Below are 25,627 nucleotides of genomic sequence, written 5' to 3'. Positions count from 1 at the left end.
TTGCACCTGTACAACAAATAAAACGCCAGATATCTATTTTCATCGCAATATGATGAAACAATCAATGCGCAAGCCACAAGGCTCGCACTCAGCCATTACAATGTCTACAATATTACAGCAAAAAGATCAAGCAAACACTGGGTCCAACACGGGGATCATCAAATGTAGAACATGCTATCCCTCATATTCGGGTGTATCTAAAATGACACCCATTAGCAAAACAAAACACCATCGGAAAAGAAAATTGACTCACTCCATCACCCCATGTCTCCGCCGCCGCTCTAAACACCTCCTCTTTCTCGTCCTTCCTACCCTTCTTCCCCCCAGTACTGGTACTAGCACCAGAACTACTCTTCCCATCCCCCAAAGCCAAAAGATCATTCAAATAACACCTCCCCCTCTCACACGCCAAATCCGCATAATACGCCGGTGGCATCAAGCTTACGGCTTTGGTGGCCCTGGCATACAAGTAACTGAAATCATGCGTTCCCTTTTGGATTTCGTCGGCGCTGAAACTGTTTTCATCGTAGATGACAGTGTAATGGGTGGCTTTGACTGAGCCTTTGATGCCGTCGTGGGGTTGCAGGTAAAAGTCGAAGTCGAAGCTATTTATTTTTTTATTTTTATTGGTTAGTTCATGGCGGACAATAGGTTTAGATGGGACAACTTACATTGCAGAGATACCTTTATCTACGATTGTACCAGGACGAGTATTTCCATTTTGACTCGCATATTGAGAATTTGTGGCGAAGAATCTAAGGGAAGCTCATGATCAGCAAAACCAATGCAAGCACCTGTGTCCAAGAACCTACCTCGCATGATGACGTTTACCACAAATGATAATAGACAATTTGGGTCTATAAGCCTTCCCACCTGGCGCCTTCATCCTCTTGAACGCTTCCAAAATGAGGGGTTTCTCTTCTCTCAGCGAAACGTCGAATTGTCCCTAAGTGATAAATGTTACAAACAAGGAAAAGGGGGGAAGAGAAAAAGTACTTGCTTCAGACACACCATCCCTAAAGATAAACACCCTTTCCGGTAATTTCTTCATCTTTTTCTCGTACGCCGACAACCGTTCACACATCATCTCAGCCAAATCCGTCACCATCTAAAAAAAAAACCGTCGGCTATACGAAAAAAAAAAAAGCACAAAACCGCAAATCGCACCTCTTTTGCTTCTTTATCCTCATCAACAGCTTGAATCCTCATACTAGCCGGAAACTGAACAAACGAATCATCCACGTTAGCTACCACAGCCGCGATGGACGGTGTCCCATATCGACTCGTCGGTCCCGCATGTGTCACGTCGATTCCCACCATCATTGTCGATTTTTTCGTCAACCATTTCGTTGAATGTCCATCCAACTAAAAAAAAATGAGTTTTTGAGATGGTGTATACATATATATATATGAGCGCGAGTTTAGTTTTTACCTTGTGATTGATTCCACCGAGTTTGATGTTCAATTTCAATGCCACGTTCGCGAAATATGCTTCTCCCCTTTTCAACGCCGTATCAACCTGCATGCAAACCGTATGAACACCTAATTCCACATCTCCAATTGTCTATTAAAAAATCATCAGGCCGAATAAATAAATAAAAAGCAATAAGATATACTAACCTTGACAGCCGCATAAACGACTTTATCCACATTCCTCAACAGCACCAAAACAAACGACGCATTCTTCGCCCCAATCAACCCTTCTCTAATCTTCTGCACACTCTTCGACCTCGACGCATCATCCCCCCTCGGATCAACCAACTCAATCTCCTTCACATTCGGTTTCGCCAACACCTTCACCCCACACCTTTCCAATTTCTTCGAAAATTGATCAACGGTCCCCATCGCCTCGTTGAAATCCGTTCTATACCTCCCATCTTGAATAGACAAAACCTGCCAAGTACGAATTGTAGCGCCTCGCACAAAATTAACGCCATTCGCGAAATACCACGACGCTTTATTCACGTTCGTAATCGGTTTATTCCCCAATATAGTCGGTGGACCCAATTCTCGACTAGGAATAACCACCATCTCGGGATCGATAGAAATCCCAAACGGTTCCAAAGGCGAATTGGTGTTATTGTTGTTGCCTTGTTCATTAGAAAATCCAAGAAAAGGAAATCCAGTTTGTGTTATGGCTTGAGCGTTTTCATGAGGAGGATTACATGCGACATTCATCATGTTCTTGGTTTCCATTGCAGATAACCGGTCTCGAAAGACACATCCTGGAATGATTTCACATAATTCGGCTGGGAGGTAATTTGGTTTACGTTTGTTGCCGACGTTGATCACAGGGAGTGTGTCTGGGTACTTGAGTTTCTTGTTATAAGCTTTAATAATAAAATTAAATATTGAGAAATGGTTATGAGGAAAAAAAATAAATAAGAATTCGTACTTTGTTCAAAATATTTTTCGACAGTGATTTTTTTGCCATTATCAAGAGTAAAAGTAGTTTGTCGAGCAGAAGTAGTCATGATTTGAAAAACGCTTTTCTTATATCCAAGATGGGTAGTTTTGATTTTGATACTCTTTACTAATCCTCGAGGAAGAGTGAGCATCGCACCATGAGATCGATCTTGGAATTTATTCAATTTGTCGGCGAGGTTTCCAGGAGTGACAAATGCCGCCATGCAAACGTTTCTAGAGTTTATCGAATCGAATTTCAGACGATAATTGAGTTCAGGAGGGTAATGATGAAGACTTACACGTTGACCATAAATTGCTGGTAGCCTGGTCTGAAAGACAAGGAGAACCCTTGGCGAGCTTCGATTTGGTGAGATAATTCATAGGGTCGCGTAGTTTGATCGAAATATTTTAGAATAGAACGTCCGACTCGTGTACCACGTCCTGAAGCAAACTTTCCACCGATCAAGTTCAAGGCGGTGGTCAATGGTTGGATGTCAAGACCCTTTGATTCGGGGTTTCCATTCAAATAGCTTGACAGCGATAAATGAGACAACAGTGTATATATGTGAGAGAGAGAGAGAAAGCGTACTCGTTCAACGCGGATAGATCATGTTCCTTGGTAAATTCAATTTCGAGTTTATATTCATCCGCATTATCATCAGGTCCCTCCTTATGGTCGTCGAAATATTTGATATCACATTCCAACGGCTGAGGAAGTGGTTTTGCGGAATACAATTTAGCACTCCTATCATGCGCGATATGACGATTATATTGAGCAAAATCCGGATGTTGTTCCAAAAGTTCAAATAACCGAATCTTCATCGTATTTGGGAGTTTCGTTTTCGGACCCGACATAGTGACAGTGTATTCATAAAACTTTTGGCCTTTTCTGAATTTGACAGCGAAAAAGTTGGCACGGAGTATGACGGGTGTACCGAGAGTACCGAAACCTGGTCGGACGGGACGATCTGGTGTGTTCTGGTTGCGCAAAGGAGATAGAGAGGAGATGAGAGTGTTCATGTTTGCGTTGGAGAGGTGAGGTTGGACTGTGGCGGGAGTGTCACCTTTGAAGATGACCACTTCTCTGTTACCTCCACCACCGGAATGGCCTCGGAATGGAGGCCCACCCCCCCGACCAGGTGCGCTACCTCTGGTAAAAGACCCTCCTCGACTAGATGCGGAGCCTCGCGCAGAGAACCCGCGTCCTCGAGGAGGACCATCACCCCTATGGCCTCTGTTGTTGTAACTCATAACTAGTAAAAAAGACGATGAAGATTGTGAGTGTAGTTGTTGGGCAGTGCTGAACGCGTGTCGCAGTTATATATACATGAGACCATGTGACTTTACGCAGGATGGACGAGTCATTGATGTTGTGATGCCGACCTCATGGCTTGACTCTATCTCCATGAACTCAGGTCGAAATTATTTGGGTGTTGTAAGAATACTATCGTTGGATGATGAGAGAATGACATCACACCCTTGTGCAGAAGAATTGTTGATATCTGTAATACATCAGCCTTATCGCAATCAGAGCAACAGGCACACAAGTCGTTAGACGAGAACCCACCCACCCGGCGGCTTCTCACTGCGGTCCCGTCTGTCAACGCGGACAACAGAGTCACTGCCTTGCTTATCGGAGCATTGACTCACGTGACCACACGGGTGAGTCCGAGAGGTGAAAAATAAGAGAATAAGCTTGCAAGAACTGTCGTCGCCGTCGATGAAGACGATCCAGAAACACCTCTGCACGGTGTTGCCGAGGGTGCGCTCAAACAGCGTCTCCTCCTCGTCCCGCAAATACTCGAATTCGTCGGCACTTTCTCTCTTCGACTCGTCTGCTCCCCCGCCGTCCCGCCCGACTCTCTCCACCAACAGACTCTCTATCGAGGGCAAACCTGCAGAGGCGCAGAATTCGCAGCACAACTCGCACTCGCACCCACCGTTTTCGCTTGCTCTCGCCCAGCCCCAGTCCTCGTCGTCGCAGTCCCTCGCACAATCCAGTCAGCAGGGCCAGTACGCCCTCTTCCCCTACTCCTCCCTCGCCCATTCGCCGTACCCTCTTCCCCCGTCATCTCACCCCTCGCAGGACCAGCATCACCATCCCAGGCCCAAGCGGCAGCGCCTCAGGTACCAGCTCGACGTCGGCGCTTATGGCATTCCAAAGCGCTGCAGACCCGTTCCCTCCAGGCGTCATGGTCCTTCTCCTTCCGGTGATCCAGCTTCTCTCGCCGTTCAGGTCGGTGAGGATGCCTACTTTGTCAGGGACAATGCCATGGGTGTAGCCGACGGTGTCGGCGGATGGGCAAAATCGCATCCAAGACTCCCTTCATCCACCACACCCTCCGCTATCTTTGCACGCAGGCTAATGCATTACTGCTCTACAGAAGTGGGAACGGCTACTGCTCCTTCTCTCGATGACCCTCCCCCTCCTCCTGCCGATCCTGCACCGGATTCCACTGCTTCCCCACGCTTCATACCGACTCCACCCTCAAAATACCAGTCGCCACTCCCGCCCTCCCGCCCCCAATTCTCTTTCACACATCATCTCAGACCGAGACCCGGCCCTTCTCCCCCATCGTGGCCATGGTCCGGCTCGTCCATGTCCTCGTCACTACCCGCATCGTGGTCCCTTCACGACGTCTTTTCCACCCCTCCTAACGAACCGGATCATACCCAGACATTTACATTTGCCGATCGCCCGTCTACCCCTGTAGAGGACTTGGAACAGGATCTTGAGGATTCGTTAGAGGAATTGAGCGAGGGTATTGATGTCTTGCAGATTCTCGAACGAGCGTACGATAAGACGCTCAAAGCTCATGTGATATCTTCCGAGTCGTTAACGCCGCGAACCGAGCGTGCTAGATCTCAATCAACTTCTCCATCAAATCAGGGCGAAACTAATAGCCGACCTCTGCTTGAAGGATCGTCGACCGCTCTACTCGCTGTATTAGATCATCCACCCCGTCCATCTCCTCCACCTACAACGCCTGCATCATCCTCTTCATCCACTCATTCCTGTCATTCGACAACAATAATAACCTCGTCCTCTTCGGCTAGTCCTCTTTCGGCAAATTCTATTTCCGCCGAAAGTCCGTTGAGAGCAACTACACCTACTACTCCGAGTGCGACGAGTAAAGTTGAATGTGAATTGGTTGAAGGAGAGGAGAGGAGAGGGGAATATGATGCTGTTATCAAGATTGCTCATGTAGGTGATTGTATGGGTATGTTGGTGAGAGGTGAAGATATCGTTTGGAGATCGGAAGAAATGTGGTGGGACGTAAGTTTTATTCGTTTTCTCTCAAGTGCAAGTGACTGAACTTGTTGTAAAAATAGTTTAATACCCCAGTTCAACTTGGACCGACGACGTCGACGAGTGTGACGCCGAGGAATTCGGCGATGGTGATTACGCTTCCTGTGAAGGCGAATGATATTTTGATTTTGGCGAGTGATGGGTTGAGTGATAATTTATGGGATGAGGATGTTTTGGATGAGGTTGTGAGGTTTAAAAAGACTTTTTTGGATACGATGGAGGATTCCACCACCACCACCACTGCTACTACCCTACCGAAGGAGGAGGAGGAAGAGGAAGAAGAAGAAGATTCGGGATATTCATCGGAATCGTCTACTTGTTCGACTCTTCGGCCTACTACAACTACTACAGCTGAATCCAATTCGACGACGACGACGACGACGTTGAAAAGGAAATCATTAGCTGGGATGCTTTCGGAAGCGTTATGTTCAAGAGCGAGACGTGTCAGTGAACGTTCTTCTTCTTCTTCTTCTTTAGATGAGGATGAGGATAAGGATGAGATACCGTTTGGGAGAAGAGCGAGAGAGATTGGGAAGAGGTTTTGTGGAGGGAAAGATGATGATATTTCGGTTGTGGTGGCTGTTATTTCGCCTAGAGGGGAGTAGAAGAAAAAGAACGATTTTTGTATGATTATTTTGAGCTTTTTACTTTTTTTTTTTTTGAGTACTTGTTACCCTGATGATGAGTTGGTGTATATTGGTTGTTTTTGTATGGATGTACGTGTATATATCTCCCTTCTCTGATTATGATGTGGGTTGAAAATTGACATCTTCGTCAAAATCCTATACTGCATAACACGTGATAAATCTAGGACAAGGTCCTTTAAGATCATCTTATCAATCCTCTACCAACTGCCATGTATACCCGGCTAGCCGAGATCCCGACTCCAGTAGCAGCAACATTTCTGAATGACGATGGTACATTTAACTCTTCCGGCATTCAACATCCCACTTATTGATTTATATTGTTATAGCCATCCAGATTTCATATACCGCACGAAATCACGTTTCCAACACCAAAAAAACGTTGACTAAAGTAGTGGCCCTTAACACTCATGCACATGTCCCCACCACCAAATTTCCTCTTCAAGAGGTTGGCGAAATTGTGGCATCTGTTATATCTCCTTCGTGTGACCTTCGTGCGGATTTGAGGGAGAGAAAGGAGGGTACTTTGATGAAACGGTTTTTGGAGATTTGGGTTAAGAATAGGATGGATTTTTGTTTTGAAGTGACTGATTTTCATCGAGAATTTTATCTTGATGGTAAGTGCCTACGAATCCACAATCAGCGTTTTTCATTTGAAATTTTTTCGATTAACATGGGGAAATCTAGAATATTTATCTACGCTTGCCTTTTCGCCTTCTGAGACGGCTTTACTTTATACGGCCGAAGCGAATGCGCCAACGAATACAACAGATGATCCCTATACCCAATTTCGTTATAAACCTTCGTTCGGAGAAGGTTTTGGTGGGAAACGTCAACCGCGTTTGTTTCTCTTACGTTGGAGAGGACCTAACGATACGCATGTTACGCCATCAAAACCTCGGTTGTTTGAAATCAAACTTGCTTTCGACAATGTTCTCTTTGGCCAAGGTGTATTCTTCCCAAATGCCGAAGAAAACGTAATATATGCAACGGGATATGAATATACTTCGAATGGGCGATTACTTGGAATCAAGGGATGTTTCAATCGTCCTTTTGGTATTTGGGAATTACAATTCCAGGAATCTGATATGGAATCGGAGGAAAAGAAACGGGATCTTGTTGTGTTTTCGGCTCGCAAGATAAGCGACCAGAAGTCAGGACGTTCTCCGCGTGTCCTAGTGGAGGATTCCAAAGTGACTTTGTACTGGCTATCATCTGACGCTGGAGGACCCCATATCTCGACAACTGCCATTCTATCTACAGAAGTCACTCGCTCAAACGCACCTACAGAAATCAGACCTCACATTCGGAGTGTTGTCCCTACTATCCCAGTAGAGAAGTTGATAGATTTTCCTGGGCTTTATCCTCCTTTCAATCTGTGTTCTAGTCCCTTTCTCCAATTGGAAGCTTTTCCTTCACGGCTTATCATTCAATCCCAATGGGGCTCTCGTACCACCATTCTCTCTATATCAGTTCTTGACGGTTCAATCAAAGATATCACACCGCCCGATTCAGGTCAGTGGTTGGTTTTCTTTTTGTCTCAAACAAAATAGGCACTGATGAATTCTTAGCTCTCTTTAGCTGGACGCTCTTAACAACAGATGGAAAGAGCCGTATTATATGCTCAAGGAGTTCACCAGCCGTTCCATATGAAGTTCTTTTGGGAGTAGTCTCTGACAACAACAATATTCAATGGTCCGTCGTGGATGAGCCTGATTTGGCAACAGATGGTACGTTCGGCCGACCTATCGTCTTCGAACGGTTGAAAATATGGTTTTCCCCTAGTTTATTCAGCTCTGCAAACGATACGAACTAGTGTCCATCAGATATCTGATCGTTGGCCTTTGGAAACTATTGTAGTCCGGTCTACGCTTCAGGAATCCCAAGGACCACTGATCACGGCCCCGCACGGAGGTCCTCATGTTGGGTCTACGACTTCTTTTTCCGCAGCAACCACCGCGCTGGCTTTAGAAGGATGTACGCGCAAAGTTCTTTAGATCTTAACTTTTGATTTGTTAAACTTGAACTTTTTCAGATACCTTTTCACAACCGAATTATACTGGAACGACTGGATATGGACAAGACAATGTTTACAAGCTTCTGGGCAAATGCGGAACTCTAGATGTTGAGGATGTCCATGCATCAACTTTGTTTCTTATAAACGACCTTCATTTGGCTCGTTTGGGAAAAGGCGAAATCTTCGTTTGGGGAGGAAGTCATGGTGGTTTCATTGCAGCACATCTTATCAGTCGTTTTCCAGACATCTACAGCGCCGCCGTGCTTCGCAATCCTGTCATTACCTGCGGTGAAATTGCTGGTACCGATATTCCAGATTGGTATTTTGCAGAATTTGGTTTTCAAGATGAATATCCGATTGAGTCATCATTTCCACAAGGTTCTTTGTTGGATGATTTAGAAGTTCGTGGTGATCGCTCCTTGGCACCACATGTTACACCTCGTATTTTTGGAGAGTTATATGCTGCTTCTCCGTCGACGGCCTTGGTCAATTATTTAGAGGAACGACAACAAAATTCTGGAGGGTCTAAACGAATTCCCCCGGTCTTGCTCTGTATCGGCGCCTCTGACCAACGCGTTTCACCGACACAAGGTTTTGGATTCTATCATTTGCTGAAAGGTGCGGGAGAAACCGTAGAAGTACTTGTCTTTGACGGAGAAGGGCACCCTATTGATGGAGTGGAGGCGTCCAAGGTTGCATGGGAAGCCGGAAGGGACTGGTTAAAAAGATTTGGCAGAAAGGGCATATAAAGAGATATAATTGAAACTTCCAGATATTTTCTCTGTATTGTCGCTAGCCGTTTCTCTGTACAACTTGATTCCATTTATATTTTACTGCTGTTCCGTGGAACATAGAGATGCTGCAGGGGATGAAACACAGGGTTATGTTCACTGCCCCTGTGTTGATAACTGTCTCAATTTAATGCATGGCCAGCCTGAGTTGTCATCAAATGAGCGGATCAGGGCTCGGTACGGACCTGTACGGACTTATCGCGAAGAACATATCTTTGTATACCAAGTACATCTTAATTCAGTAGTGTTCGATCATGTGTTAGTACAAGTTGATCATCAGCGAATTAAATAGTAGCGTACACTTAAATCCATTACTGAACTAGTAAATTTTTATATATTGTTATTGGATGAAAGCATTCCTACCGAGGGAGAGCACGCGGCCCCGACGGGTTTTTCCTTGGGCAATGATAGATTATTCGGTACACAATGAAAAGAATAAACCACAGATACGCGTAAGTAGTGGATAGGAAACTTATCCGGAACTCGAGGGTGAAAGGAAGACTTTTTGATGGGATCGGTGGCTGACGATCACACATAGTGGCAAGTTGGAATACTAGGGTTAGCTGCCTTCGGAATAAGTTGTCATCGTCGTCAGAGTTGATCATGAGTGTTTGTAGGAGAAGCACTAAAAATAATGCAGCGATCGATCACTATTTTTAGTGCTTCTCCTACGGAGCTCAAGCCGAGAGTCCAATCGCAACTCCCACGACGATAATATTTGATGCGAGTAGCTCATTTAGAGTATACTTATCTCACGAATAAAAAAACATTAAATTAGGTGGAGCTGTCTCCGCGAATATCTACCTAACATTTTCTCGTACTTTAATGTTCTCAACATCACCTTTGCAGCGCCTTCTACATCTCCTCCGATTCAAAGAAAGTAAATGACGTCACCCAAAAAAGGGAGCTGAAGATCAGAATTCAAACCCCGCCCCCTTCCCTTATTTCTTTCTCACCAAACTCTTCCTTTCACTCTCATTTACATCGTATCAAGATTATGGCTTCCGCTATTGCCGCCGCCGCCCAAGCCGCCCATTCCGTCGCAGCTTCTGTTCTTTCAGTCGCCCAAATAAAACCTGGAGCGACTTTGCCCAAACCTTCTTCTTCTCTTGTTCTTAAAGAAAACGCCGCAGATGAACCTGTCGATCTTGATTTGAGCGGAAAGATCCTCATTGTATGTTTTTTTGTTGTGTTTCTGTAGAACAAGAAAGTGAAGACGCTTTGTCAGATCGGTGTTCCAGGAGCATTCACGGGGACTTGTAGCAGACAGATACCGGATTATATCAGGAAATTCGATGAATTTCAGGCTAAGGGTGTTAAGAACATCTATGTCGTTTCGGTTAACGATGTCTTTGTCATGAAGTGAGAACATGGTGATCGTACTCTAATATTGGAAGCGCATATACTCATCTATGATTAGAGCCTGGAAGGAGAACTTGGCTCCAGAAGGGACCAGTGAGTACCTGAATTCCAACGAGAAATCATTGATTGTAAATTTCTTTGACAGAATTACGTTTCATCGCCGATGACAAGGGTGCGTACACAGGTGCACTCGGAATGTTATTTGATGCGACTCCTCGCTTGGGAGGTCCGCGCTCAAAGGTAAGGAGTTGTCCAAACAGGTACTTAATTCTGGCGCATTTTCTAATTAAAATGGTGATGATCTAGCGATATGTGATTGTGGCAGAAGATGGAACAGTGAACTCGGTTGCGGTGGAAAATATCCCGAGCGATCTTACCGTTACAGGTATGGAGGCTGTATTGGCTACACTTTAGAATGATTAAAGGAGAGTTTGTGTATTTTGTACGTGCATCAATTAAGAAATGTTTTCTTCGATGATGTGGCTATGTAAACGACGAGTTAACTTCATTAACGTACAACTGTGACCAGGTACAATCTGAGGTGCCGGCATACAACTGAAGTCTGAGACCCCGGTACACGCAAGGGCCAAGGGCCAGGCGCCAAGCACCTGCATGCACTGTTGGATTTCCTGTTCACAGCATGCGCGCAGATGAGCACAGCATGGGAATGCTCCAGTGCTTCTATCTTGATATGATAAATTATCTTTGGATGATATTTAACTGATGACTAGTACTGATGATGAGCCCCTTCTAGCCACTTGCGTAGTAAGCTTCTCTCAAGGCAGGGACGATGCTCATTGTCCACAATATACATCTGATATACATGGCGAAAACTCAAGTATTCTCGAGGTTATCTCCGCATTCAATCGGTGCGAAGACTTTCCATCACGTCGTTATGATACGAGCACAGTGACTCCCGTCCGGAAGTTGGCAGCTTATATCACATTTCAGTCGGCTGATGAAACTGATGGACATGTTTACATCGCTACGCTCTCTCCCCGATGCTGACATTTCTTTCTGATGACAGCGAATGGGAAGACTTCCCAACGACTTCCAACGTGTACATATGTTATTGCATGATGCATCATCGCATCGTACCGGAGGAGGTCTTCTAGTGCATCCCTCTCTCTTCTTCCTTCCCTTTCATTCACCGCTTCCGAAATTCGCGCCTAACCTGCCACTGTGTGGCAAGTTACTCCATTTGTATATACCCCGGCGCCACTTCAAAACCTTTCTAATTCCGGCCAGGGTCTGGAGAGTCACTGCCTTGCATAAGGATCACGGCCGCTTTTAATTCGTCCCTCAGCTTCTTTCCCTTCTTCCTTCCCCTCCTTGCGGTTCACCTTTTGCCATTTCTGCACCTGTTCCAGGACGATACGAGGATCATTTCCATCCGTGAATGTCATCGTCGCTGGTTTTACGACTTTTATTCGGCGCTTCCATATTCGCCCTCCATGCAGCGGGCCAAAATTCTCAACTGAGATTTAATTGGAAATTTGAAAATGATGTAAGTATAGAGCGTGGCCTTTTCTCTCCCTCTCTCGCAGTTGAAGCTCAATTTTGTTTCCATTCAGGCCACACCGCAGAGAGTACCAATATGTCAGGACTTTCCTATCGTTGTGATTCCCGATCCCAAAAATACGACTGCTGGCAATTTCATTGGTACTCCACCGTATTATATGATGTCGTTTCCTCAGGGAGGTCAACCTATAACACAACTTATCGGGAATACCAATGATACGCTGTCATGGACTCCAAAGCACCCCGTTGGTGAGTTTGTGTTGTCGATTTCGGACCATACGGTTAAAGGGTTTCTTAGGCACTAATTTCTCACTACAATTAATGGATTCGGATGGGTTCACAGGAGGAGATGGAGGGCTGATATACCAGGTCGTCGAAAGTGAGCATTCTTCAGAATATGTTTGCAGTTGGCCGGGCTTATAGCTATATCCCAATAGATCCTGAAGGTCAAGACTGCGCAGCACCCACACCCCCTAATGATTTCACTATCACCTCAAACGTTACTGATGGTGGTAGAGTCGAGACTTGTCATTTTTGGAGACTGAACATTAATGGAGGAGAATCACCCTATACGGTCGTGCTGAATGCTGTGAATTCTCCTGTCATAACGAATATCTCTCTATCGGACGGCAACAACGCTGTGGTCTATAGTAATCGTGCTGACCCAGACACTACACTTTTCGGTAAGTATTGACTTAACTCGGTCCGAATTTTTTGTCTTATTAACTCTATTATTTTCTGCCGCAGCCGGCGTCGTTGACAAGTAAGTCCTCCACCCTCTCTGAATCCAAAAGATCCTCAATTACATTGCCTTTCTTTCGTTAGAACTGGGCGATGGGCTACAGGGACGCAATACATTTCGACTTTTGGTGAGGAATACCGCTGTTGTCGGACACAGTTAGGTTTATTGAAATTTTTTGCAACTCCAGGCTCAATAGACTATGCTTGCATCGGTTTTCGTACCATCGTCACCACCCAAAAGGAGCTCGATGACGCGGAAAAAGCACGCGAAGATTCTCAAAGATCCAAGAAACGCACTGCCATTATCGTCGGCGTTGTTGTCTCGGTGGCCGGGGTACTCTTTATCGCTGGTGCAATTGCATTCTGGATACATAGGCGTCGTAGGCTTGAGAGCTTAAAGCCAGACATTGAGCCACGAAAATTCATGGACTCGGGGCCTAGTGGGCAAGTCCTCTCCGTCACGCAGTTCATGGCTTCGAGCCCCAACCACACGCCCTCTTCCGGAAAGACCGCATTTTCCCCGATAGGCTCTCTCCCTTACTCTATAGAACCCTTCAGCGATGATAGAAGAGATTCTACCGCTGATCAGTCTCAACCTCACTTCCACCTGACGTCCAGCAGTGGTACAGATCAACGGGGTGGGCCAAGTTTCGCTCAATTCCCCATGTCCTCGGTTAGGCGCTCAGGGAAGGCACGAGAAGCTGCACAAACAACACTTGCCCATCATGATCGGAGCCAAATGTTGTCATCTTCAGCAAGACTTCTTCCAGACTGGCCGGTTCGTTCGGCCTCATTGCAACCACCACACCATGATTCAATGAGCACTTCCGCTATGGAAAGCGAGATTATATATCAGCATCAGGATGCTGGACAAGTCGTTCGTGAACTTCCACCTCCATATATTCCGCCTCACTTGCAGGAAAATTCTGGAGGTGAAAGAAGTAGACCAGAGGGAAGTTGAGCTGGTGGTTAATTGAGTTACGTTCAGGGTGGGACACATGTTTTTTGTATTGTTTAGTTATGAATTTGACTTGACCATCTTCATTCGGACATTGCTCATATTTTAGTAACGTTCTTTCCTTTTATTTTCATCATAGCATGTGTCCTGTGGTACCCTCTTTCCTCTTATCATGACTCTATGACCACTCTCTTTTCTCTTCGCATCATTGCTATCAACGAACAGTTCCTGTGTAACGTAATAACATCACTTTGTGGAAGTGGTGTTCCTGGCCGCATTCCGTTAATTTTAACCTCGTGCCGACAATGTCAAATCGTCGTCCATCACGCAACGATACGTGTTTCTCTTCTGATTCGAATCACATACGATCATACAAATGTAGACAACCTTATAGCTGTACTTTATCGTAATTATCTTATATCTAAAATACCGTTGAATCCAGGAGGGTCCATACAGCTTGAGATTTGACGAACGACTCGGTCCCCGAGTCGGAGCAGTACAACATAAAATCATGTCAACAGACGGACTCATGAGTTTCTTATTTGAACGCGGCATTACCTTCCCTTCAATATTCATCACATATAGGTTCTTTTCATTCTTATCACGCAATAGTAGTAGGCCATGTGTCGTTCGGTATGCAATGTCGGTGCTATCCCAGTTCCGCGTGTGATCAATGTTCTAGATTATAAGGATTTTCTATGGATTCCTTGCCTTTAACTGGTCTGTTGCGGCCGAGCTTGATCCCAATAGTTTATTTACCGATGACCTTCATACTCTACAAACAAAAGAAAGGAAAGAAGGAGATGTCGGTCTGATTCCCAAAAGGACATCAAACCATTAAGATTCTCGATTTCGATTTTACATATATCCCAGAATGATAAATAAAGTGCCATTTATGGGTGAGGAGTATAAACAGAAAGTTGAATACTGTTCGAAAAGGGGTTGTTTCCCTACGTCAGTAGCAAGATTGTTTCTTAAATTTCATGTTTACCAAGGCGGAAAGAAACCACACAGAGAAGTCATTTTCTCGTCAAAACAAGTCTGGCAAGACTCTGTCTGTATCGAGGAACAGGAACTGTCTCCGTGAACAATGTGAATGTAGAACCAAGCATCCCAAAACCTCCTTCTACACCCACCTATTCTTTCCCACTTGATTTACATAAAGGATCAAAGTGAAACGAAGGGAGGCAAGGCATAAATCAAGGATGAACTTGTTGATCCCTATTGACCGATAACATGCAAATACGACTAATGTACCTTACAAATGCATCATCAACAAAGTCATGGATCAAAAATCAACCGTCGAGTCCCCAGTCCACGACAAAACCAATTTTTTTTGAGAGGAAAGTGGCCAATGCAAGCTCGTTGCATGTCACGCTAAAAAATCATCAGATCAGACATATCCTGCAGGTAACATAAAAGATGAATAAAAATCACAGGAAAAACACTCACTTCCCATAAACTCCTTAACCCGCTCACGAAATCGCACAATCCCAAAACTCCCAACCTCATCCACAACCACCGTCAATGTCGTCCTCCAAAATCGTCCTACGGACTCCAAACCCCGAACCGCCAAACCCCTGATTAAAACATCCACTCTCCACATATTAGTGAAATACGTGTTGTTTCCCGACCCGGCAGGCGACGTTGTCAGAGGTAATAAAGAATCTGAGGAGGGATGTTTGCGTAACCACGTCAAAGATGTATTTATAAGTCTGTAAATCCATCCTACTCGAGGACCGAGCGTCGCCCTCTGGCACCACGAGAAAACACTGGATAAAGAATTCGAAGCAGAGTGATGCAGAGGACGAAGGCGAATGCCAAGCAGTATGATACAAGCGATATAGAACAGAGTTGGGAAAAGCCTCATCTCATCTGAACGAGGTCAGAATTGCCCTGGCGGCAAGTTAGGACATCCAAATGCCCGTAGGGGCCGTGGACACAGTGTTGAGGGGATAAATTCAGTTCAGCCATTCGGTCTGAAAGCGTCAGCATTTTTAGCCCGGGAAGAAAGCATACGTGGCATCGAGATATTCGACAAGTCATGTGAAGTCGTGAAATCCTGGATCCAATACTGGCTGATATCCACGTGACGGTACAAGCTCTGAAGACCAACCGAAATTGTGAGATTAGATGCTTTTCCCGTTCAGCATTGGGTTGAAGGTTTGATGACGACCAGAGGTACAACAACGAAGCTATTTACCATTAACAGCGGCAGATTGAGACGATGTATTATACAAGTTGTTCTTTTGCATCATTGGGTTTGAGCGCCGTAGCCTCTAATTCCTTCTGCAAACGACCACGTTGTTGAAAGGTGACGAGATTCGGATATCTTGACGCCGTCGGCAGTGATAACAGCGAGTTGATACTGAAAGGAAAGGTAAGGTCAAAGATTCGGCTAACACGTCACTATTAATAGAGCGGGCAACAAACCTTATCAAGACTCCGTGCATCTCTGTAGTAAAGCACTTTCATGCACGATTCCATAACCCGAATGGCCTCTTCTTCAGTCAACTCATTTTCTCTCCCTTCAACCTCTTTACGAAGGATGGGTTGGGCCAAGTAAGCTCCGAACCCAGTGGCAAGGGTGGTAGCCGAGTATGTCGTGCCCAAAAGATCCACATACGAGAGGAAACTATAAAATTTTACAGATCAGAAGAACGGACGAAGATATCGACAAGGCAGAAATCAAGGGACCTTTTTCCATCTTTGAAGCCGCCGACTAGTAAGGAATTCCAAAGGGGATTGATCTTTGACCGACGGGAGTACATCACTTGAGAAAGATATTCGTGGATTTGAGCCGGTCCCAAATCGTGGCCGTCTTGAGAGGTGAACTCTTCGATGATTAGCTGCTCCAAGAATTTTTGGATGTATTGGAAGTCGGACATGTCGCCGCCTGCGCCGATAACAGTGTATTTGCCGACTGGGTGAAGCCGCTGTATGTCCTTGAAGCGGGCGAGAGAGCCGTAAGACGCTGGGGAAGAATTTCAGCGACGACGCGACTGGTGCGACGAGGGAAACGCACCTAGGTTATCTGCGGCCATCATGACACCATCCTTGTATTTCAGCGCAAGAACACTGGTGCCTGTCACGATCGGCTGCCTTGGACACGAATCAGTTTGCGCAGCTATGTTCATGGAAGCAGCTGGACACTCACTGGGTGTGCTGCACGCCAGAAGAGAAAGCATCTTGGGTGTCGTTGGTTGCCCTGTGGGGAAGGGGGTATGTGCTGCAGGCGTCAAATGTCTCTTTGCGCTGTGCCTGTCGTGAGTGTTGGATTGGATAGGAAGAATAAAAAACATACGGGATTGCCCCAGTTTGTCGGAAAATGGTCCATGGCGTGCAGGAGAGAGAAAGAAGACGGAGAGTTTAAATGTTCTGGACGCGCAAGCTCGACGCGGCACCTCGGCTGACATAAGCCGGCGTTTAGATTGCTCTTTAGCAGCTCAGACACCTTTATTCGGAACAGGACCACGCTCGCAGCACGCTGTCCCAGGGTTCATATATACTAACACCTGTTCTCCTTGCTGTCTGGCATTTTGCGTCATTTATGACCTTTAAATGACCAGAATTTACGCCCCTTGTGCTACATTCCCCTTTCGTCTTGGTCTGCAATCGGAAACGTTTGAATGTACTATAGGAAGGTTCCGCTGCTCGGACCTATAAATCACCGGTGTATCACAAACCTACGGACACGAGACTTCCGTCGAATAAGAATGGCATTGGGGGTTAAGCTTCTAGAGAGGATAAAAAGTTATATCTATCGGAGATTAAGTCACGGTTGCTATATGAGTTTTCCGATTCAGTATATATGGTTCCTCCGCTGTCACCGACCTGCGGAACCTATTTGTGAACGATCACTTGGCCGGCCTATTCACCTTGGCATCCCAGGAGCGCTCCATGGCTGGTGACGGCCTGTCAGAATGGAAGCTCCGATTTTATCTTATCATATAATTCCTCCGTGTATGTATTGCTGATAGACTAGACTCACGGTCCTGCAGGGTAAAGTGATTCTCATTAGCCTGGGGAACATCAAATTATCATCCAACTCAGACATTACTTCGGCCGAGATTGAGCTGATGCTGAACCACGCGACGATCAAATGGCGTTTGGTTCTCATGTCCAAACTGAAATGATCATAGAATTTATAAAAAGTCCGTAGTCGAACTTAAATCAAATATATAACTTGCGCTTAATAGAATACCACAGGTGCCAAGACGCAAGTCTTCTCGATACTTAAGAAGATGTACTTTTCGGATGCTTAGAAAATTGAATCCGACATGTCAATTTCGGATGCGGGACGCGAGTATGTAGCTTCAGGTAGTGTTTCACTGCCACCAGCCTTTAATCCCCCCAGAACAAAATGGTTTCTTCAACTTCTGTTCAGGGGCATTCCAGACTAGGAGAAGCTTGGTCGGCTTGCGTTCCTTATACCCTATCTTCCCTCGGAACTTGTCTCTGATTCTTCATCATCTGTCTAAAGGTTGGGGATCTGGCCCTGTGGGGCAGGCTTCGCAAGTACCTATTAGGTTATTAAGGATTAGGAATGCCCTTTACAACCTCGTTGTCGATCATTGGCAATGTCAAGGCCACTTTGTACCCTATTTCATAAACTCTGAACTTGTGGCTAGGGATGCAAAAAAAGACGTCACCGTCATTGGATCTTCGCTATCCCTTTAGGCAACAAATTGCGTCGTGTTTCACAACGGCGGATAGGGACGAGGATACATGGATTATCATATTACTGGGTGAACATCCGCAGACTTTTTTTCCTACTTTCCAGATTCCAGATTTTTTAAAAAGGAAATGTGGCTGTGTGCCGTTGATGCCGCCCGCTAAATCGGGACAACCCATCAGTTGATCTTGAAACGACGTCGTTCCAGAGTCGTTCCAGACTAAAATCTGGAAGCACCCCCCCCCCCCCCCCCCCTCTCCAGATTTTTTCGCTCTTCCAGACTTGTTACAGACTGCATTTTACCTCATTTTACATCACTTTCTACCGTAAAATCAGTCATGTGCGAGATTTAATCTCGATTAGAATCTCGGAGTGTTCATCATGAGTCCATCATACACAGTTTGGTAGGTAATTGTAAGTGCTGGTGTGCACCTTTAAATTTTAGAGGCGCAACGATGAGGTACGAACTTATCACGGGTGAAACGGCTCATGCTTTATCTCCTTATTGAGTTGGGTCCCCTCATATGAGTTGTAACTTGAAAAACAGTGTGGTAATGCTCTCTGTCATCTTCATTTTATTTTTAGCAGTAAGATATCTGGAAGTCTGGAGACGAATGGTCTACGGATGAGAAAAGATCTGGAATGACCAGCGGAGTTTGAAACATATAGAGTTTAGAACGAAACCTGGAAGAATCTGGAATTCCAAATCCTACGGACAGTCGTCCACTGAGATCATACCGAAATATTAAGGAAAATTTGCTCCCGAATAAGATATGAATGACGCTTGTCACCAAGACGTAAAAGTTTGTGTCAACTATCCAGTCATCGAGCAATAATCTCATTGCTGTGAAATCGTTCAGCTTGGTAGAGTCTGCAGTTTGTTAATTTCCTGATCGAGTAGCGTGGGCGGCTCGAGTTTAGGTAGAAAAACCATAATACTGAACGCTGACGATAAGTGATATCCATCGACTTTAACTAGAATACCAAAACGTGTCCCAGATCAGAAGGAAGGAATAACGAAGGCTATTCCTATTCACCCCCCGATGCCGGATGTCGACAAAATTACACCTTGACAATGTTCGGAAACCGATGAATCAAGATGTTGAGTATTTGATATGTTCACGTTTGTTGTCCTTCCAGGGATGGACTGAGTCGTTTAACGAACAAAGTGCTAAGCAAGATAAAAATATCCGTGAAGTGATCCCCGTTAGCGTTGCAATAATATCATCCGCAGCTTTCAAGAGAACATTCGTTTACTGACGGCGATCTTGTATGGTTATTACTGTACGATGTTTCTTTAGGCAGAAAGAAAAAGGAATGATATTAACGTTCCCGGTTCATGCAGATGGTCGCTGAATATTGAATACTCACATTGGGATAAAGCAACCACAACAGATATTTTCCCTGAAGCGATAAAAAATAACTAATGACTGACTCAATCAGGTCAATTCAGTTCGGGCCCTTTTAACTATGGCAGTTGCCTAAGATAAAAGTTAAAACACGTTGAAGGCAAGTACGACCCAGCAATTTGTATAGGAACTGCGCATTGCCGCAACACAAAGAGTGGGCTAGACTTTAAGAAGCCGTTTCGTCTAGTGCGTCCGTGCATCTCGCAATGCAACGGCAGTCTATACCATCAGTGATGAACAGTTCGGTCACCGCCGTTTTCTGAATATCGCTTCTTTCAACTACACTTTAAATTGCATAATGCAGATTGTCAAAGTTCAACTTGTGCCATATTTTTGGTTTTTAGAAATGCCCAGAAGGACTGTCAAGTGTGACTGAACGAACTACTGATCACTGATAGTATTGAAGCCATAATCGACTACTCCACCTGGGATGGGACTCGGCAGTGCGGTGCCTATATCGAAACGCGGATTGCTCGTGGCGTGAGAGGAAAGACGTTTATTCGAGTTGTTCATTTGGCGAAGTAAAAGCTCCCTTTGTCACAAATCAATCGGTGGAGCAATTATTGGGCAGAAGCTAGCAGTGAACGGATTTAAACGCATCTCGTCGAGGTGGATCTTTTAAAATATCATGATTCCAATGTGAAAAACATCGGATGCGTCTGTTAATTCTTTGATGGCGGGAGGCGAGCCAAACAGAGGCAAATAAGGGGCGTGGTTCTCAAACGATTTTTGCTGGCAGCGGTTGTCTCCTTCACTGTTCGTCGCAATGTCGCTCGCTCCCGTCAACGATGGTATCGGTATCGCAAACCTCCCCAACCAAGTGAGCCTCCTCCCCGTCACTGTCCTCACCTCTCCCCCTCACGCGTTTCTCAGAGGCATAAGATCGTTGCTAAGCGAGGTGCCCACTTCACGCTAATGGTCGTCGGTCAGTACTTTCCTTTTCTCGTTTGACGCGTCATACTCACACTCTCGTTGACTAGGCGAGTCTGGTCTCGGAAAAACCACCCTCATCAACACCCTTTTTTCAACCGAACTCTCACCCCCGAAAAACTACAATAGGCGTCATCATAAGCAACTTGACAAGCTGACTGAAGTCGAAATCATCAAGGCCGAGCTCGAGGAGAAACAATTCAAAGTCAAGCTCACCGTCATTGATACCCCCGGATTCGGTGACTACGTCAACAACGCCGACTCGTGGACCCCCATCGTTGAATTTATTGATGACCAACACGAGGCCTATATGAGACAAGAACAACAACCACAGAGAAATGAGAAGACGGATTTGCGAGTTCACGCCTGTCTGTATTTTATTCGTGCCACCGGCCACACGTATGTGACAGCAACCTTTTCATGTTAGATTTCACTCTAATTAGGATTCGGTTAAACCAAGTCTCAAACCTCTTGATATCGAGATCATGAAACGTCTTGGTACTCGTGTCAACTTGATTCCCGTCATTGCCAAGGCCGACACCTTGACTCAAAACGACCTCCAGACTTTCAAACAGAGGGTAAATGACTCTGTTTATACTGGATACGCCTTAGGAGCTAACTTCGCGTACGTAAACTTCAGATTCGCGAGGTTGTTGATGCTCAGGGAATCCGCATCTATTCACCTCCTATCGAGCCTGACGATGAAAGCGCTGACCTAGCTCGCGTTCTCATCGATTCTATGCCCTTCTCTATCATTGGTTCTACAGAAGATGTCAAGACGGCTGATGGTCGCACTGTCAAAGGCCGTGAATACCTCTGGGGTGTTGCTGAAGGTTCGTTCTTCCATATACTAACAGGTCACCCTTCTAATTCATGATTTCAGTCGAGAACGAGAACCACTGTGACTTCAAGAAGCTACGGTCCCTCTTGATCCGTACTCACATGCTCGACCTTGTTTCGACGACCGAGGATATCCACTACGAGAACTACCGTCAGCAACAAATGGAGACACGCAAATTTGGGGAGCCCAAGCCTAAGAAGCTTGACAATCCCAAATTCAAGGAAGAAGAGGAAACACTCAGGAAGAAGTTCACTGAACAAGTCAAGGCTGAGGAGGCTCGCTTCAGGAAATGGGAGCAACACGTACGTTGATTTTTGATCCGTTATTGAATGCCGATTTATTGACGCTTTTGCCCAGCTTATTCAAGAACGTGACCGTCTCAACAAGGACCTCGAAGAGGCTCATAGTGCCATTAAACAGCTCGAGGCTGAGCTAGACAACCTCAACTATGGTCGCGGTACAAACAGGAGATGAACAGATACTCTCTCTCTGTCGAATACCCTTGATTTTTTTTCTTGACGAACTTTTCCTCACTTATTTCCTATATCGGTACTCCAAAACCTCTTGTAGTTGAACCTCCCTCTTTCCTTCGAGTATACCCTTTTGTTTTGAACGCTCATTGAAGTTGGGAAGGTGGTTCGGATATTTTTGTTCTTTCTGTTTTTGGTCATTCTTTTTTAGATACGATGATATTTTTTCTTCTTTATTTTTGATTGTTTTTCTCTATGGAGTAATACATTTTTTTCCACGTTTGTGTATTGGATTTGTTTGATTGAGGGATGGAGTGTTGAGAGTGGTAAAAAAATATCCAAGGTATGGAGATATGTTGAGTGTAGTGGACTGTCAGGCTGAGATTTTGTTTTGTCAGACGGGAAGGTTTTGACGGAGTGGTCATTTTTGCCAGACTTGGTCAACTCACCAGAACTACTCCTGGAAAAATAAATTGTCCCCGCAATACCTTCATAATAAAATCTGTCAAATGCTCAACAATCTGTCAATGGCGTTCGTAGATTGTACGAGAACGCTCTGATAGTGTATCTGAGTCCAGGCCCTTATTACTGAGTCACTATGTAGCTACAAATGAGCCAATTTTGTACTACCCTCCATTATCTTAATGACACGACGAACACGAACCATGGAGATATCTCCGTCGGTATTATACGACCCTGATACCCGCCATCAGCGCTGTAGAGTGTTGAACTTAAAAAGATTTGTAGTCATGTAGATCATGGCAGGGACTCACTGACAGCTGCGGACAACTTAAGCCGACATCGCCTCTTAACCCGTCGTACAGTTCCCATCGATTGTCCTATTACTAGGTTACAAAGTAGGTTAATTCAATTTGTCGCAATGCATTGAGTGTATTGTCTATACCGCCCAAGTATTATTAATTCGATACCCCGGTTCGCCTCTGTTACCAAGTCCACAACCTGCAGTCATAATTGTCACTTTGACCTTCCGATTGCTGCTAAAATTATCTCGTTCGTTGCTTAAATTTACCGCACCGGCGGCGCCCCGCGTCACATGAGCCTCTCTCCCCAGGTAAATCTGGTCTTTTGATTTCTGCTTGTAGGCTCAATGGAGACAAGAATGCTTGGTCCGCCGGTGATTGAGGGAGCGGTGAATCTAAATTTAGTGCTGTTGTGAAGTATCTGATCTGTTTGAATGGGGTGAAAATTGGATATCTCCCATTAAAGAGCCGCTGTAACTGTTGGCGCAAGATACGAATTTAGAATGGTAGGAATCGCCGTCCCTCGTTGCGAGCGAGATAAACCTCTACTAGCTTTGTTGTTGAAACATGGTGGCGGGGCCCGTAACGGAATGTGTAGATCATATCATCATTCCAATTGTGTGATCTTGACAACTGTTCTTCCTGTGAGAAATCAAAAAAAGACGCATCTATTATCCGTCCCTAGTCACGGTGTCACAACGAGTGACTAACTTATTGTGATTGTCTTCTCCGTTCCTTCACAGTTTACAGTTGGCCATACCCTTAAACATGGAGGAACATATGCAGCGCTCGCTTCTCGCATCGGGCTACGAGCCTCTCGAGCTCATCGGTGAGGGCGCGTATGGCATTGTATGGTGGGTGTTGCTCGACCTCGAAGCCTTCCGACTATGCTCACCATCTTCAGCTCTGCTCTCCACTTACCCACTCAGCGCAAGGTCGCTATCAAACGTATCACTCCTTTCGACCATACCATGTTTTGCCTCAGGACTCTACGCGAGATCAAATTACTTCGACACTTTCATCATGAAAACATCATCGCGATTCTTGATATCTTGAAGCCACCGAGCATCCATCAGTTTAACGAGGTTTATCTCGTGCAGGAACTTATGGAGACGGATCTCCATCGTGTCATTCGTACCCAAGAACTCAGCGATGATCATTGCCAGTACTTTATATACCAGGTACGTCCCAAATCCTGACAATATCTTTTTTTTCTCTGATCAAAGTCCCTTTGTAAAGACTTTACGCGCTTTGAAAACCCTCCATTCTGCGGATGTCCTACACCGTGACCTCAAGCCATCCAACCTTCTCCTGAATGCCAATTGCGATTTGAAGGTTAATCCCCCAATCTTTCTTTTGGCATTGTTGGATAAAAAGCTTACTCGCGTCAGATTTGCGATTTCGGTCTTGCTCGCTCGGCTCGTCCTCCTCCCAACCTTGCCAATGATAGTAATACTTTTATGACAGAATACGTCGCCACTCGGTAAGCCTGTCATTCGGCTATGGGGATTATAAATGCTAACCTCGACCACTTCAGGTGGTATCGTGCACCAGAGGTCATGCTCACATTCAAGGAATACACTCGCGCGATCGATATGTGGTCAGTCGGATGCGTTCTCGCAGAAATGCTCAGTGGCAAACCCCTCTTTCCCGGTCGTGATTGTTAGTCCGTCCTTTTCATTTCATGGCTTCTTATCTTATTCGGTGTTACAGATCACCATCAATTGTCTTTGATTCTCGATACCCTTGGTACTCCCTCCATCGACGACTTCTATGCCATCTCTTCTGCTCGATCCAGAGAATACCTACGAGCTCTCCCTTTCAGAAAACGCGTCAATTTCCATCATGTTTTCTCAAAGGCCAACCCTCTCGCCGTTGATCTCATGGAAAAATGCCTGACATTCAGCCCGAAGCGTCGAATCACGGTTGAGGAGGCATTGCAGCATCCATATTTAGAAGTGCGCCACAACCCGTGTTCTTCCAGTTGATTCTTCTTTTTCTCACTCCAAACCATCTGAACACACAGCCTTACCATGATCCTCATGATGAACCCGATGGGGCTCCCCTACCCCCGTCATTCTTTGACTTTGACTATGTAGAGCCATTAGGAAAGGAGGAACTGAAAGGTGAGTCGGGGTGCACATGGTTTTGCGTGCTTCTTTTTTTTTTTTTTTTTTGGAGCGATTTCCAGAAATTGGAATATTGATCTGATCGTTATTCGGTAGTGTTGATCTATGAAGAAGTTACGAAGCCACCTTTACAATCATCACCTTACCTCGCTCCTGCTTATTCATAGCGAGAACTCAACTTGTCGAAAACTAATCATTTGGGTGTCCGAAATTCAAAATACTCCGCACGGAACAATAAGTGCGATTATACCCCCCGTTGAATCTCGAAGAAAGGCCCCACCCCCTCTTTTTTTTGACTCTTTTTTTTGTGTATGTATGTATGTATACCGAATCTTTCTTTCTTTGGTTTTCTTTTTGTTTGTGGTATTCTTGTGACTGTCGTTTGCGATGCGACTTTTTTGTTGTTGTTGTTATTTTTTTGCGAATGTATAATGTAGTATTAGTGACTCTTTCTTACTTCATTACCCAAGGCGATTGTGTGATCGCGCTTGAAAATATATTTGAATGATACTGGTAAGAGAGAAGATAGATCCACTCCTTTCCTTACATAGATTCTCCTTTAACAAACAGCTTGTATCGTTATTGGCAGCTCGGAGAAAACAGAAGCACTCAGGTCATATTTGCGTGACTCATAACGGGGAGATGTGAGCAGTCTATATGAT

The 25,627-nt window shown here is 45.2% G+C and overlaps 8 protein-coding genes across 8 annotated transcripts; 6 read left to right on the top strand and 2 right to left on the bottom strand.

Annotated features, from left to right (window-relative positions):
- Positions 1 to 10: 10 nt before the first annotated feature.
- Positions 11 to 3,788, bottom strand: AGABI2DRAFT_188820 (argonaute-like protein). The gene is made up of 11 exons (XM_006457062.1): positions 2,996 to 3,788; positions 2,706 to 2,936; positions 2,396 to 2,640; positions 1,621 to 2,330; positions 1,433 to 1,564; positions 1,168 to 1,365; positions 1,001 to 1,108; positions 813 to 946; positions 672 to 755; positions 254 to 605; positions 11 to 197 (listed from the first exon to the last, which is right to left on the bottom strand). Exons 1-11 carry the CDS (start codon positions 3,655 to 3,657, stop codon positions 159 to 161), a joined length of 2,895 nt encoding a protein of 964 aa, XP_006457125.1. The 5' UTR covers positions 3,658 to 3,788; the 3' UTR covers positions 11 to 158.
- A 327-nt stretch (positions 3,789 to 4,115) lies between these two features.
- On the top strand, positions 4,116 to 6,321 carry AGABI2DRAFT_181471 (hypothetical protein; the record flags this gene model as incomplete). Its single annotated transcript, XM_006457061.1, has 2 exons — positions 4,116 to 5,683; positions 5,740 to 6,321. The coding sequence occupies exons 1-2, from the start codon at positions 4,127 to 4,129 to the stop codon at positions 6,319 to 6,321; spliced, it is 2,139 nt and encodes a 712-aa protein (XP_006457124.1). The 5' UTR covers positions 4,116 to 4,126.
- A 251-nt stretch (positions 6,322 to 6,572) lies between these two features.
- Positions 6,573 to 9,130, top strand: AGABI2DRAFT_188818 (hypothetical protein; the record flags this gene model as incomplete). The annotated part of the gene is made up of 7 exons (XM_006457060.1): positions 6,573 to 6,633; positions 6,690 to 6,977; positions 7,048 to 7,875; positions 7,932 to 8,090; positions 8,146 to 8,337; positions 8,396 to 8,755; positions 8,780 to 9,130. The coding sequence occupies 7 exons, from the start codon at positions 6,573 to 6,575 to the stop codon at positions 9,124 to 9,126; spliced, it is 2,235 nt and encodes a 744-aa protein (XP_006457123.1). The 3' UTR covers positions 9,127 to 9,130.
- Positions 9,131 to 10,108: 978 nt separating this feature from the next.
- AGABI2DRAFT_229417 (hypothetical protein) lies at positions 10,109 to 11,044 on the top strand. Its single transcript, XM_006457059.1, has 5 exons — positions 10,109 to 10,342; positions 10,397 to 10,530; positions 10,589 to 10,623; positions 10,676 to 10,770; positions 10,837 to 11,044. The coding sequence occupies exons 1-5, from the start codon at positions 10,166 to 10,168 to the stop codon at positions 10,942 to 10,944; spliced, it is 549 nt and encodes a 182-aa protein (XP_006457122.1). The 5' UTR covers positions 10,109 to 10,165; the 3' UTR covers positions 10,945 to 11,044.
- Positions 11,045 to 11,858: 814 nt separating this feature from the next.
- Positions 11,859 to 13,787, top strand: AGABI2DRAFT_212397 (hypothetical protein). Its single transcript, XM_006457058.1, has 7 exons — positions 11,859 to 12,037; positions 12,105 to 12,300; positions 12,350 to 12,430; positions 12,489 to 12,734; positions 12,799 to 12,814; positions 12,877 to 12,920; positions 12,981 to 13,787. Exons 1-7 carry the CDS (start codon positions 11,930 to 11,932, stop codon positions 13,751 to 13,753), a joined length of 1,464 nt encoding a protein of 487 aa, XP_006457121.1. The 5' UTR covers positions 11,859 to 11,929; the 3' UTR covers positions 13,754 to 13,787.
- Positions 13,788 to 15,859: 2,072 nt separating this feature from the next.
- Positions 15,860 to 17,110, bottom strand: AGABI2DRAFT_195981 (hypothetical protein). The gene is made up of 6 exons (XM_006457057.1): positions 17,055 to 17,110; positions 16,908 to 17,005; positions 16,776 to 16,852; positions 16,448 to 16,724; positions 16,184 to 16,385; positions 15,860 to 16,118 (listed from the first exon to the last, which is right to left on the bottom strand). The coding sequence occupies exons 1-6, from the start codon at positions 17,085 to 17,087 to the stop codon at positions 16,005 to 16,007; spliced, it is 801 nt and encodes a 266-aa protein (XP_006457120.1). The 5' UTR covers positions 17,088 to 17,110; the 3' UTR covers positions 15,860 to 16,004.
- A 3,465-nt stretch (positions 17,111 to 20,575) lies between these two features.
- AGABI2DRAFT_195980 (hypothetical protein) lies at positions 20,576 to 22,239 on the top strand. The gene is made up of 7 exons (XM_006457056.1): positions 20,576 to 20,654; positions 20,708 to 20,759; positions 20,815 to 21,163; positions 21,225 to 21,342; positions 21,405 to 21,597; positions 21,648 to 21,907; positions 21,963 to 22,239. The coding sequence occupies exons 1-7, from the start codon at positions 20,601 to 20,603 to the stop codon at positions 22,077 to 22,079; spliced, it is 1,143 nt and encodes a 380-aa protein (XP_006457119.1). The 5' UTR covers positions 20,576 to 20,600; the 3' UTR covers positions 22,080 to 22,239.
- A 1,320-nt stretch (positions 22,240 to 23,559) lies between these two features.
- Positions 23,560 to 25,476, top strand: AGABI2DRAFT_195979 (hypothetical protein). Its single transcript, XM_006457055.1, has 8 exons — positions 23,560 to 23,690; positions 23,741 to 24,017; positions 24,076 to 24,171; positions 24,228 to 24,319; positions 24,374 to 24,498; positions 24,550 to 24,794; positions 24,863 to 24,962; positions 25,062 to 25,476. The coding sequence occupies exons 1-8, from the start codon at positions 23,605 to 23,607 to the stop codon at positions 25,130 to 25,132; spliced, it is 1,092 nt and encodes a 363-aa protein (XP_006457118.1). The 5' UTR covers positions 23,560 to 23,604; the 3' UTR covers positions 25,133 to 25,476.
- The last annotated feature ends 151 nt before the right edge of the window (positions 25,477 to 25,627 follow it).

This window comes from Agaricus bisporus, assembly GCF_000300575.1.
Source record: "Agaricus bisporus var. bisporus H97 unplaced genomic scaffold AGABI2scaffold_15, whole genome shotgun sequence".
In the NCBI taxonomy this organism is placed as follows: domain Eukaryota; kingdom Fungi; phylum Basidiomycota; class Agaricomycetes; order Agaricales; family Agaricaceae; genus Agaricus; species Agaricus bisporus.
Note: the sequence above shows the minus strand (reverse complement) of the source record. Positions and strands in the feature narration are given on the sequence as shown.